Below are 13580 nucleotides of genomic sequence, written 5' to 3' on the forward strand. Positions count from 1 at the left end.
AAGGCCCAACCCAACGGCAGGCCATGCTCCCTCAACCTTCCAGCCCACCATCCATGAGATCAGTACTCCCGAGTCTGGTGCAGCACAGGTCTTCCTTAGACCCTTGGAACTGTAGGGCCACAGAGACCACCATGGAGAGATTGTCAAAGACTCTTGTCTAACAGATTAACCAACTGAGGCCCAGAGAAAGAAAGTAACTTGTCTGTGGCCCCACTGCAAGCCTCAGGCTCTGACTCCTTCTTATCTCCCCCAGAGAAACCAAACACCAAGGCTAGGACTAGGGTGAGGCAAGTCAGGCCCTCAGGGTGCACCATTTAAGGAGGCACTCACTCGCGAGTGCCAGCTCTGCACTTGCCTTACCCTCGTCCTGGCTCTGTTGGACACACTTCGAAGGCAGGGATTGTAACTTCCAGAAAGCTTTTTGACATCTTTCATCATGTTGACATGATGCTAGGCACATATTTTGAGGGATCCTAGATGGCTGCTGATGCTAATGAACAATGGATTTCTGACAAACTGATATGTATACAGATGTTTGTATCTTTGGTTAAATATGACCTTCAGGAGACACCAGAACAAAGTCAACAGGGCCCGAGAATGGAGTCTAGACCTGGATTCTGGTCCCCTCTCTGCCATCAGTTTGCTTTGGGAACTTGGGTAAATTGTTCCCCATCTCTAGGCTTCAGCAAAATGAGGTGGTTGAATAAATAGCATTTATTGACTACACACTCTGTGTCAGCCACTGTTCAAATGCTTCTGTGCTTTAACTCATTTAAAGAATTCCTGGCCTTCAACACTCCCTTCACTTCAACAGGCTGTGGTGTGAGGTAAGGAAGGCTTCACAGAGAGTGTGGGATTGAGACAGACCTTCCAAATTCCCACGGGGACAATACTATCTTAAATCATAGTAAAGGCATGGTATCTCAAGGCACTTCTCCATCAGAAGACAGAGAATCACCTGCCTCAGAATCACCTTTGGAACATGTCTGAAGGTGGAGCCTCAGCCTCTGCCGCTAGAGATTCTAATGCACTGATTCTGAAGAGGGACCTGGGAATCTGTATGAAAATCTTCTCAGGTGGCTGGTAGTCTGACTTGGGAAGCACTGATCCCAACGCATTCCCCTATCGGTGGAGAGAATCATACCTAGACAGCACAGACCTAGAGCTCCCTGAACTGATCATCAGCATCTTGAAGCAGAGAAACGAAGTCATGGATTGATTAATGCTGCAAATATTACGCACATGTTGTGTTCTAGGCCCTGTGCCAGCTGGTGATTATGGTCCCTACTCTCAAGGGACTCCTGGTCTAGGTCTGTCACTTATTTTTAGAAACAAGTCATCTAGCCAGAACCAGAAGGGACTTAGAGAGCATCAACCAATCCCATCATTACACAGTTGGGGAAACTGAGGCCCAGAGAGGGAAAGCAACATGTTCAAGACTACATAGGGAGCAAATGTATTTTCCGCTCTCAAACCAGCTGAGGAATCCCAATGTTCTTCCCAGGAGAGGGCTGCATTCAAAATCCTAGGGCATTCACTCTTTGCTTTTTAAGCACTAAACCTACATAGAGTAAATAAATGTTCCTGGAAGTCTCACTTCAGATCTTGCTGACATTTTAGGTCCTTAATATACCTTCAACCAGAATGGAGGCAGGAGGGAACAGGGAACACCTTGGGGGTGCCATCAACTCTTCGGCGCTTTTCAAAGCCCATTCCCCGGCTGTGCTGAGGACATTGTGCCTGCCTCTTCCAGCACTTTAGAGTCTAAAGAAGAGGGGCCCGCCTCACGGGTTCACGAGGAGCTGGCTCCCATCTCTCTGTCCAGACTTGCTTATGTCACTGTCGCCCAGGGCCTGGGGAGGGGGAGAAGCGGAGGGTAAGTTGTGTCCGCCCCTGAAATGCCAGACGCCCTGCGATTGGCTACAAGGACTCCGGCCCGGCCGCGGATTGGTCATCGCTGAGGGCTTGAAAGGTGGATGAGAGCGGACGACACCTCAGACGAACTGCGGCCCGGGATCAGACAGCGTCTCCGGCGAGTCCGAGACGCGGCCCCAGCCCACCATGGCCCGTCTCTTCCGGGCATCCTGCCTTCTCTCCCTGCTCCTGGCCGGCTTCGTTCCGCCGAGCCGAGGACAGGAGAAGTCGAAGGTGAGTGAGCCTCGGGGATGGGTGGCCGGGGGATCGAACGTGGTCCGCAGGTGTCCATCGCTCGGTGGTGAGGCACCCTTCTTCCCGGGCTCCCCCCCAAGTAGGGTGACACCTAGGTGCGAGAGACGCCCTAACTCCCGTTGCCTCCCTCTTCAGCATACCCAGGCCGTCGTCAGACTCTTCGCGGTTCCATCTGTTGGAGACCTGGGTGCCCCGGGTGGGCAGAATGAATGAGGGAGGAAGGAAGGGTCTTCTCTCCCGGTCCACACTTTCATCCCCACGGCTACCTCCGGGTCGCCTTGCTACCTCCAAGCCACCGTCTGTTTCTGAGATATTCCCCTCCAGTGGGGCCTGAAGGGGGTGGGGGGCACAGAAAATGGCCTGGAGACTCAGGGTCTGGGTTGGCTGCAGAGGTTCCCAGGGAGAATGGCAGGCAAGGTGAAAGGGAAGGAACACGCAGCTGTGTGGTCCCCGTCTAGCCCAAGCATAAATGCAGGTAGAATTCTGGGATACTGGTAGAAGACGCAGAGTGTGACAGAAGGAGCTCTGAGCTGGCAGCAGAGAATGCCCAGGATGCTGACTAGACTCCCTTTTCCTTTGTGGACCTCAGTTTCTCCACCTGTAGCAGGTGGGAGGGCAGGGCACAACGAGGCTGATGATTTCAGAGGGGATGCTTGGAGAAGCTGCAAAATCCACACGCTGTTCTCTGAAGTGTCTCCTGTTTGGGGGCAACCTCACTACCCACCACCCACTGCCCACCTTGGCCTGAGCAAACCTAGTAGTTGGAGAAAGCTGGGGACTGCCAGCTCTATAGGAGAGGCAGAATTCTCCTGAGCCTCAGTCTATCCCCAGCAGAGTGTGTGGCCCTTAGCTAGAGTGGAGATGCTGAGGCCGGGAGCAGGGGTGACCACACATGCTTATCTCTTTGGACAGTATATGCCAAAGTGGGCACTGTAGATCTCTCCTCTTCCCCAGGGTGGGGAGGCAGAAGCCAGGCATAGACCCAAAGAGAGAGATTTATGTCTCCAGCATCCCAGTACACACACACACACACACACACACACACACACACACACACACACACACAACGCTTGTATAAGCTGAAGAAGAAGCTTTGCACTTCTGTGTTTCTCAAATCTTCCAGGTCTTAATTCTAAGATCTTATGACTCCATGATTCTGTTTCCAAAATCGTTATCTACTGTTCAGGAAGCCCATTCCAAACACAAGGTTCCTTCTGTCTGTTTCTATCCCCTGTCCTGTCCTCAGCCTAAATTCCAATCAGTCTGCCCCTGCTTGGAGTCAGCCCTGAGACTGGATGGTTATGGGGCCACTTCCTCTAAGCCTCTGGCTTTGTATCCAGTCCTGTTCATAATCTCCAACTCAGAAGGTATTTTCCAGGGCAGGGATGGTACTGAATTTCAATATTGGGGTGTGGAGTAGAAGTGAGGGTAGACCGTGGGTAGGGCAGTATCTTGGAGTCAGTCGTATAACCTCAGTTTGGGGAGAAGCAGAGAAGGGAAGATGGGCCCTGCTTCAAGAAGGCTGGAGGTGAGAACATGGATCCCATGAATAATTAATTCATCATAGCCGTGTGTTCTCTGTAGAACTCTGGGGAGGAGTAGATGGATTCAGAGAAAACAGGGTGGGTATGGTCTAGAAAACTCTTAGGGTGAGGTGTGATCATATCAGATACAACCAGCTAGGACTTGCTAGCTAATGACAGTCTGGGCATGCCTATTTCTCCTCCAGGTCCTGAGAGAGCTGAAATGTCATAGCCCTGGGTTCTAGGACTCAACCACTTATCCTACCCCAACTCCAGGGCCAAGCGATGGGGCAAGGGGCAGGTGGAGAATGGGATGGACAAAGGGTGAGAGCCCCAAAGGGATGTTTGCCTCCTCCCAATTCAAAGGGAGGGGCTGGGTAACAAAGGGAATCCTCCTTTCCTTGCCGTGTCCCCTCTCCAGTCCAGTTTAAGGCTGCCCAGCCTCCCTGTCCTTCCTCTACAAAAGGACTTTGCAGAGGCTAGAGAGAATAACAACCGCTGACGTGCATGGGATCCTAGTAACCGCTGGTTTCTAGGTGACTAAACCAGGCAGAAAGAATCATGGAACCACCGGCTGACAGTCAGGGCTGAAGAGCCCTCAAGACAGCCCTGAATCTGACCCCGCCTCACAGCTGAGGAGCCAGAGCCCCAGAGAAGGGACAGGAGTCGTCACACAGAATCAGACCCAGCCAGGCCCAGAACTCAGGTCTCCTGCCCCCAGTCCAGCTCTCCTCTCACACTTTCCCACTGGTGGGGGTGGTAAGATGGGTGAGGAGAAAGACACAGGACCAGCAACCCTAGCCAGCTGGGGTCCTGGCGGGGTCCCCCCTCCAACTCTCAAGCCATCGAAACTCTCCTGTCTTGTGCAATTGTGGGAGGATAGAGGCACCCTCACTCCCTCTCCCCACCTCCACCCACAACTCCTCTGACATCCGGGTTAAGGTGCAGGGTTCTGGGACTCCATGGGCCCAGAAAAGGGGAGGGGGCTTCCGTAAGGCCTGGGCGTGTGCTCAGTGGTGAATGCAGGCCATGGCTTCCCCCACCATAGGCGCTCTCTGACCCCTCTCGGTCGGAACTCACAGCACTGGCTTCACTGGCCCAGTAGAAAGGATGGAGGCTTTGTCACACATCCCTTCTCCTGTAAACTCCCTGCCCAGTGCATCATCTTCTTCTTACTGGCTGGGGAACATCAAAGCCCTCTTCACAATAAGGTAGGAACGTCAGGGCCCTTTACCCTATCCCTTGATGGGTGGGTGGGGCGGAGGGCGGGTACAGATTTCTTTCCAAGAGGCTTGCAAGACAGTTTTGACCTGCTAGTAAATTCTCGCAGCCATTTTGGGAGGCAGGTGGTATTATCCTCTCCCGTCAGCAGATGGAGGCTCAGACTGAACGTGACTTGCCCAGGGCCACACAGCCAGCAAAGACTCAAATCTAATGAGAGGAGATTCCCACCCTGAAACTGGTTTCAGAAGCTGATCCTCCCGCTGTTTACAAGCTTCCATTATTTAGACAACCTCTTGGCTTTTTTTCTCCCCATTTCACAGTTTGTTTTCAGACCAGGGTGGAGTGGAGAGGCAGGCAGGAGGCCTTTCCTTCTGGCTGCTAGACCTCTGTGGCCAGCTAGGGTGTGTTTGTTGTGCCCTGGCTGTCTGTATTTTGAGGTGGAGCTGACCCCAGCTGGGGCCCACGAAGCCCAGGGGCTGAAGGAATGTCAAGCTTAGGTCTCAGGCCGGCCTCCAGCAGCCACCAGAAGTCACGGGGCATGGAATATTAGACTCACGTGTAGCAGGGAATTTGTACCGGAGCCAAGAAGAGAGCTTGCAGCTGTCCGGGAATGGCCGCGTGGAGGGAGTTCCAGCTCCCCTGGCTCAGCAGGCTACGGAGTCTTCAAGACAGAGGCTGCTTTTTTCACCCTCCTGGGGCCACGCCCTGCCAGCCCAGATGGCTCTCTTCACGCAGTTGGGCAGAGGTGTAACTGGCCACAACAGCAAGTCTTCCAGGATTGGTGGGAAGAGAGGACGTGAATTTGCTTCTCTAACTCCAACCACCTGGCTCTGTCTCTCTGGTCTATAATGCTAGTTTGCATTCGATTTGTTTATTGTCTTCTCACCTCTTCTCAGATGTCCAGGCCAGGACTACCCGTCCAGCTGCTAATTATGGTAGTGATGCCATGACACTCTTTCAAGAGTAGACCCAGATTTTTGTAGTCTGTACCAAAAAATGGCAGAGGTAAGATGGGGTAGAGTGGGGTAAATGCAGCATCCCGCTTGCCGGCAGTAATCCATGCCCTCCTCTCCCACTGAGAGTGACGCTGTCAAGCCATGGTGGTTGAGAACAGCTGATCCAGTTCAAGGTTCTCATTTTATAAATGAGAAAACTGAGGCCCACAGAAGAGAAAGGGCTAGTCCAAGACCACACAGGGAGTTAGTGGCGGAGCTGGTCATGGAATCCAGGTTCCCCAACTTGCAGCCCATTTAACGCTCTCTCTACTAGTTCTGGAGGCTGACCGTGGAACAGCTTGGGCAGAGGAAGGTATAATGGTCATTGTCACAGCTGCTCGCCCACAGGGAACATTGAATCTATGCCAGGCACTGGAGCTTTACCCTGACCATCCCATTTAATGCTCATGGCAGGCCTTGCCCCATTCCTGGCTACTATCCTACTTCCCTATTTTCTAACAGCGTCAGTTTTCCAGTCCCCCAGATCGGGAACCTCTGAATCACCACTGTCCATACTGCTGCTTCCTCATTTCTATTCAGTTCTTCCTTCACGATGGTCTAGTTCAGGGTCTCATCACCACTCGCCTGCATTATTGCAATAGCCTCCCCGTCTCCACCAGCCCATCCAATAACACAACACCAGCATCGGGGGAGTCTCCCTCAGAGCCTGCCCAGTGACTGTTTATAAATTGACATGTGATGCAGAAGTAATGACCAAAGTAAGTATTTCTCCAAGTTTCCACAGCACCCACCAGCTTATTAAGTGCTTTCAAAATTATTGTCTTGTACAAGGAATTAGGAGACCTCACTTCTAGTCTGGTTCTAATTCTTGGAGTGGTCTTGGGCAAGTCAAGACCACTTGGGCCAATCAGTTCCACCTCTCCCTGTTATCTTGGAAATGGTGGAGTCCAAGTTCTCTTCCAGCTGTAACCGCTCCCCGGCACTGGTCTTCTCTTCCAGATGGACTGCCATGCTGGCGTGAGCAGCACCATCTACGAGTATGGAGCCCTCGCCATTGACGGGGAGGAGTACATCCCCTTTAAGCAGTACGCTGGCAAATACATCCTCTTTGTTAACGTGGCCAGCTACTGAGGCCTGACGGGCCAGTACGTTGGTAAGAGCCCCTCTTCCCCTGCTTTATTTGGGGCTGTTTCTGCCAGTTGGGCACATTCCAATCACAGGAGCTTTCCCCGTGCAAGGGGGAAGGGGTGACGGTGATCATGAGATTCCAAACCCTGTATCTTAATCCTACTGTGTTCCATGGTTCTTTGAAAATGATTATATAAGCCTGAGGTCTGATCACCTTCAAACATGTTCTAGAAGATTCTCAGTTATCCTTCATCCCTGGGCACCTCAACTGCTCTAAAAGCAGAAGGAGGGAGGAGATTGGGTTTGTGCCTGGAGCGTCCTTTCATTGGAGTAAGAAATAATGGCTTTGTCTTGCTAAGAATTCCTCACCTGTCCTCAGCCCCATCTGCCTTAGTGCTTCTCTTGGCCCCTGGAAAGCAGGCAACTGGCCTGAGTCCCCAGAGTACGGGTGTTAGTGACAGAACCAGGTGTCGCACCCAGGTTTCATGATCCCTAGTATCCTCACTTCTTTCTCCTTAGCTGGGTCAGAGTCAAGAGCCTGAGGGAACAGGCAGGCGAAAGGCATCTGAAAGCACCCACAAGAAAATGCTTTGGGGGGTGGGGTGGGGTGTGAGAGGGAGGCAAGGGCAATCTGACCTAGAACGTTCTGCCTGGTAATCATTGGACCTTGTGGTGGGTGACTGATTACTCATTTGATGAACCATATTGCTCTCTTTTTCCCCAAACCTCCAACCTATCCAGACTGGAATCCATAGGATGGGACTTGAATCCCAGCATTGCCACACTCAGTGGATGATCTTGGGCAAGTCCCTTCCCCTGTCAGGCCTCAGTGATTTCAGCTGTACAATGGGTGAGCAGGTGGAGTGGTACACAGGAGGGAGGGCTCCTCATCAGGCTACCCCAGTCTCTGCTCTCTCTCTCCCTGGCCCAGAACTGAATGCACTACAGGAAGAACTTGCACCATTTGGTCTGGTCATTCTGGGCTTCCCCTGCAACCAATTCGGAAAACAGGAACCAGGAGAGAACTCGGAGATCCTAGCCACTCTCAGGTGAGTGCTGACTCAGTGTCCTGAGAAAGCGCCCCAGCCTAGCCTCTAGGCATCTCTTGCACCGGCCCCTATTCATGATGGATATTTATCAGCCTCCAAGAACTACTCTCCCCTTCCAGGAACCCCGTTTAGTGGAACGAGTGGAAGAGGGGCCAGGAGAGGAACAGAGACAGGGACGATGGTTGTGAGCACATGACCGGGGAGGGGGAAGGGGAGTACAGGTGGAGGGCAGGGGTTATTAAGAAGGTACCAAACTGGAAAAAGACTGTAGACCCACATTATGCCTGTGCCCATTCAATATTCACTGGCTCCCACTGCCCACTGTAGCATAAAATCCAGACTCCCAACACCCCCTCCCCTGTTCTGTCCCTTCCTCTCATTTCTGAGCCCTGTGCCCATTTCCCTGGGACCCACATAAAAACATTGCTCTTAGGCATGTCCGACCAGGTGGGGGCTTCGTCCCCAATTTCCAGCTCTTTGAGAAAGGGGATGTGAACGGGGAGAAAGAACAGAAGTTCTACACATTCCTGAAGGTGAGTACGCAGCCACCTCTCTCAGAGCCTCTCTGCCCTGCTGAGGCAGGCTCTGCTCCAGGCTGCAGCCGCTCCTGGCTCCAGCCCACAGAAAGACAAGGCCTGTGCCACCCTCCTCCGCTCCTGGGCTCTTGGGGAATTTCTTGGCACCTGATTATTATTCCAACTAGAGGGCTTTGCAAACCCTACGGTCTCATCAGCCCATTTTACAGATGGGCCCCAGAGGGACAAGATTAGGGTCTCACAATCTGCTAGAGCCAAAACTGCGTTCTGGGATTCAGTTTTCTAACTCCCAAACTGGTGCTCTTTCCTCAGTGCCAGGCTATTCTCCTTCCCCCAAGAAGTCCTGGGAAGGAGGCGGGATAAGGGTGGGAGGGGTCCCAAGCAGGGTTGACTCTATTCTCATCTCTGCTCCAGAACTCCTGTCCTCCTACCTCGGAGCTCCTGGGCTCACCGGGCCGCCTCTTCTGGGATCCCATGAAGGTCCATGACATCCGCTGGAACTTTGAGAAGTTCCTGGTGGGGCCAGATGGTGCTCCCATCATGCGCTGGCACCACCGCACCACGGTCAACACTGTCAAGATGGACATCCTGACCTACATGCGGCGCCGGGCTGCCCTGGAGGCCAAGGGGAAGTAACTGAGGCCCACCCCACCCCATGTCCACCACGCAGGGGCTGGGGAGGACTCCGTTCAGGAAGGAATCCATTTCTCCACCCACACCATACTCCCACACTAGACCCCTTACGATTACACAAGGCCTCAGCCTGACACGAACGTGTGCATACAATTGTCTGTACTGCTGTGCACATGGGTGTTTGCACGCATGCCTACAGCTGTGTGTGACCAGGTGTGTGCACACACTTATGTGTACGGCCACACGGGCTGACCTGCACGAATACCCAGGAACGTGTACCGTGTGTGTGGCGACAGCTGTGTGCCGTGGAGAGTGCCAGAGAGTAACTCCCCTCTTTCCAGTTCTCTGTTCCAATGACAACAATTCACTTCCTGCTGAGCCCAAAGAAAAAAACCAGCTCTAGATTCAACCTGGACCTCAACCCTTGGGGCCGGCACCTCCCACTGCCTCCAAACACCACCCCTGAAGTGCCCAGAAGTTTCTGGGTCTGCCACACTGCCCGACCATCCTCCTCTCCATCACACAGCCTCCCTCCTTCCTGAGGGCCCTCCCAAGCCCCCTACCCCGCCCCGCAGTGTTCCCTGAGAGTAGCCAAGGCAGATGTGAGAGCAAGGGCCATGTTCCCCGTGTCAGGGGTGGCATCTCCATGAAGGAGGGGCCCAAAGCCCTTGTGGGCGGACCTCCCTTGAGCCTGTCTGAAGGGCCAGCCCTTAGTGCATTCAGGCTGAGGCCCCTGGGCAGGGATGCCACCCCCGCTCCTTTGAGGGATGTGCCCTCTCCTCTCACCCCGACCCACTGGCATTAGACTCACCCCTGTCTGCCTAGTAAAGGCCTTTCTGCAGCAGCTGAGCCTACTGTGGTGCTTCCTCAATGGGGCCACCCTCGCCGGGGGGAAGGGAGAAGAGGAAGAGGAAGAGAAAAGGAATGAAGGGAGACCTTTGGGCCCTTGCTTTTTGGTTTCTACCTAGGCCCACTCTGCTTCCTCACTCGGCATCTGGAGTTTGTAAAACCAGCTCACGTCTACCGTCATCCCACAGTTCTCCACGGCAGCTAGGGCTCAGGTGAGGTGTGCATGTGACAGACGAAGAAACAGGCTCACAGAAGGTCCAGGCCTTGCCCAACGTCTCCTGACAAGTGAGGGGCAGGACGAGAATGTAGACCCAGGTTGCCTGACCCCCAGCCCCTGGATGACCCTCACGGAGGCTCTGAGCAGGGCCCCAGGGGCTATCTGCCAAGAGTAACGGTGATGCTCCCGGGGGTGTCTGGGAGGAATGGGGTACGGAGGGAGGGGGCCAGGAAAGCAGCACTCTGGTTGACCAGGAGGGGAACATTCATCAGGGCATAAAAGAATACCAGTCACAAAATGTTAATCTTCAACTTGGATTTATGTCCAAGATTCGTGCAAACAGCTGTCCGGGGATCAACAGCCACCCCGATCCGGGCCTCCAGCACCACAAGCCTCCAGCTGAGGGCCTGGCAGCTTCAGGCTGGGGCCCCTCAGCCGATGTGGCCGGCATGGGCTTCATCCCAGGCTGCAGTGGTGCTGGCAAGGCTGCCGTGGGCGGAAGTGGAGGGCCCAGGAGTAGAGCATCCTGTCTCTTCTGCTCCCAGAGGCAAACCCGCTCTTCCCGCAGCTCCTCAGAGGGGGAGGGGATGTGCGTGGGGCAGGTCCTGCTACTGCAGAGCTTGAAGCAAAAACTAAACACACACATGAGCTGACTGTGGTCCCCGGAGGGGCTGCTGAACCACTTCTGGGGAAGTTGTGAAAGGAAGGGGTCTTCACTGCACCCCACTTGAGATTAACATCTGCCAGCACTTTCTGCAGAGGATGGCGGGTCAAGGCCGGATGACGCCTCTCTCCGCTCAGTGGCAGAGTAGTGAGTTTTTCCCAGTCACTCCAAAGGAAAGGCCCAGATGGACGCCTTCTGGATGGAGCCTCCCGAGTCTCTAAACAGGTCAGGTTGGGGCCAGGGCTCAAGCTGGCCATCCATCTCAGCCTCCCGAGTGGCTGAGGCTCGGAGAGCCCGTGGCCTCTAGTTTTCCAGTAAGCTGAAGTCAGCTGGCTCTGCAAGACGAAGCTGGAGCCAAGGGACTGGTTTCACTGAGGTCCCTCACGGTCATTTTTGGTGGACTCTAAATAAACAAAAATTTTGAGGATTTGAAGATGAGGTGCTACAGTAGGTTTCAAAGTCCTATGGAAACCAATATAGTAAGAGTGGAAAAAACCAGTTAGGGTTGTTGGGTATTACCAAGTGCCAGGCCCTGGGCTAAGTGCCTTAGGTATATTTGTCATTCAGTCCTTGCCCAGCCCTATGAAGCAGACAGATTATTATCCCTTTATGGGGGGGAGGGAACTGGGACACAGAGAGGTTTTTAAAAACTCGCTCAAAGTCCCAGGTCTAGGAGGTGCTGGCGCCTAGTCAGTCTGGTTTCAGATCCCAGAAATGGAGTAGTTCTGGGCGAGGGGACAGTCCTGCCCACTTGGCCGCCCTCCGCCCTCATCAAAGCAGGCTCCGAGGGGCTCCACAGAACCTCTAGGGCTCCGCAGGGAAACATCAGAAAATGACCAGCCCAATACCTCCTCCTTCCAACCACGAGATCCTCCAAACCACACTCCTCTAAGTCACCCTGTAGTCTCTGCTCCCACTCCTTCTGCAGAGGGGCACTCGACCTCCTGGCACAGCTGTGACCCTTAGAAAACTCCTCTTCGTGCTGAGATGGACTTGGCCTCCCTATTGCTCCCCTTAGTTGCAGTTCTGCTCCCAGAAGCCCCACAGGCAAGGCAGTGCCTTCTGCCCCATGAGAGCCTCGCAGAAAGTGAGGGAGTGACCAAGGGCCCAGGGTGCTCTTGTGACTAGCGAACGGACCTCCAGTCCCCAACTGTTTATGGCGGACACCGTGGCCAAAGGGAGCTTTACAAAATGCAAATCTAATCTCTCATGCTGCTCTGATTTTATTTTTTATTTGTTTATTTTTTTGGCTGCACGGCAGGGCTTGTGGGTTCCCCAACCAGGGATCGAACCTGGGCCCCATGCAGTGGAAGCACAGAGTCCTAACCACTGGACCGCCAGGGAGTTCCCATGCCACTCTGATTTTAAAATGTCCAAGGGCTGCACGTCATCCTTAGGATAAAGACCAGCCCTCCTGCCGTGGCCTGCAAGGCCCTCTCGGTCAGGACCCGCCAACCTCCCTGACCTCGCCTTGCCCATCCCCCCTTCCCCACCTTGTTCCTGGCTCCAGCCACGCCAGCCTTCTCTCAATCCTCAAGTTGGCCACAGTTCTTCATCCCCTCCCACCAAGGCCTTTTTGCATTTGTCCTTTCTCTGCAAGAACACCCGTGCCTTCTGTCTCTTTACCTCGTTAATGCCACTCATTCTGAGGGTCTCAACTCAAACACCATGGCCCCCAGGCTGGGTCAGGTCCCTCTGCTGTCTGCTCTCATAGAAACCTGCTCTTCTTCCTTCAGGGCACTTGAGTGCAGTTGTATGCCCACTGGTGTGATTTTAACCATTCATTTCTGCCCGCCTCACTAGACAGTGAGGTCAGAGGGCTGGGACCATATCCGAGCTTCCCCAGAACCTCATACAGCACACAGCATTTAGACCCTAAACTGTAATGAAGGAAGGAATGGTTTCAACCCCCTCATGATGCAGTCACCATCCCTTTCTTCTCAACACTATTTCAGAAAGCTGGGCCTCCTCCTCCACCTAGATCAGAAGGTAGCAACATCGTCATCCCCAAACGGGGGTGATCCTGGCAGATAAGAAGTTATCTCCCCCCATGGAAGACAAGGCCCATTACCAGGGGATCGTGCTCACCTGGTTCCGTAGGCCTGGCCGTGGGTGAGCCCATCACTTGGGAGCTCTGACTGCGTATCCCTCCACAGGGCAGCCGCCAGGTGTATTCTGGCTGCAACAACACTGGTGCTTAGTAATCAATAAACCACACTCGAAAAGTACAGTAGCAGCTACCGTGCCGGAATAGTACTAAGTTCATATTAATCGGGTATAACTGAATCCTTACAACTACCCAGGTTGCCACCCCCATTTTACAGGTTAGCAAACTGAGGCTCAGATGGGTTAAGCAACTTGTTGAAGGTCGTCCAGTTAGGCAAGTGGCCAAGCTTTGATTTGAGTCCAGGTCTCTATAATCCTGGAGCTAATCTCTTAAGCCCCACAGTACACTCCAGTGTTTAAAGATGCATGTAAGGAACGGTCATGGGAGAGAAGCTGGATGGAAGGCAGCTGTCACCAGGTGAGAGCGGGGGGTGCCTGAGGGGGCTGTGGCAGAGGCACTGGAGAGGATGGGACAGGTGACAGCAGCTCTTTGGAGACAGAATGATAAGCAAGGGAAGAAAAAAGC

General features: G+C 53.6%; 2 protein-coding genes across 8 annotated transcripts in view; one reads left to right on the plus strand and one right to left on the minus strand.

Annotated features, from left to right (window-relative positions):
- Positions 1-1977: 1977 nt before the first annotated feature.
- Positions 1978-10062, plus strand: GPX3 (glutathione peroxidase 3). Its single transcript, XM_068536236.1, has 5 exons — positions 1978-2148; positions 6872-7025; positions 7932-8049; positions 8483-8582; positions 9000-10062. Exons 1-5 carry the CDS (start codon positions 2062-2064, stop codon positions 9219-9221), a joined length of 681 nt encoding a protein of 226 aa, XP_068392337.1. The 5' UTR covers positions 1978-2061; the 3' UTR covers positions 9222-10062.
- A 522-nt stretch (positions 10063-10584) lies between these two features.
- TNIP1 (TNFAIP3 interacting protein 1) overlaps positions 10585-13580 on the minus strand; it is a 43609-nt gene continuing 40613 nt past the window's right edge. For 5 of the 7 annotated variants that reach the window (XM_068536234.1, XM_068536233.1, XM_068536231.1 and 2 more), the window contains 2 exons: positions 13037-13127; positions 10585-11351 (listed from right to left, as the gene is read on the minus strand). In XM_068536234.1, coding sequence (XP_068392335.1) covers positions 11317-11351; positions 13037-13127 — 126 coding nt within the window. In that variant the 3' untranslated portion in view covers positions 10585-11316. The remainder of the gene's footprint in view (positions 11352-13036; positions 13128-13580) is intronic. The other 2 variants (XM_068536232.1, XM_068536230.1) reach the window with 1 other exon arrangement.

This window comes from Eschrichtius robustus, chromosome 2 (assembly GCF_028021215.1).
Source record: "Eschrichtius robustus isolate mEscRob2 chromosome 2, mEscRob2.pri, whole genome shotgun sequence".
Classification (NCBI taxonomy): Eukaryota; Metazoa; Chordata; class Mammalia; order Artiodactyla; family Eschrichtiidae; genus Eschrichtius; species Eschrichtius robustus.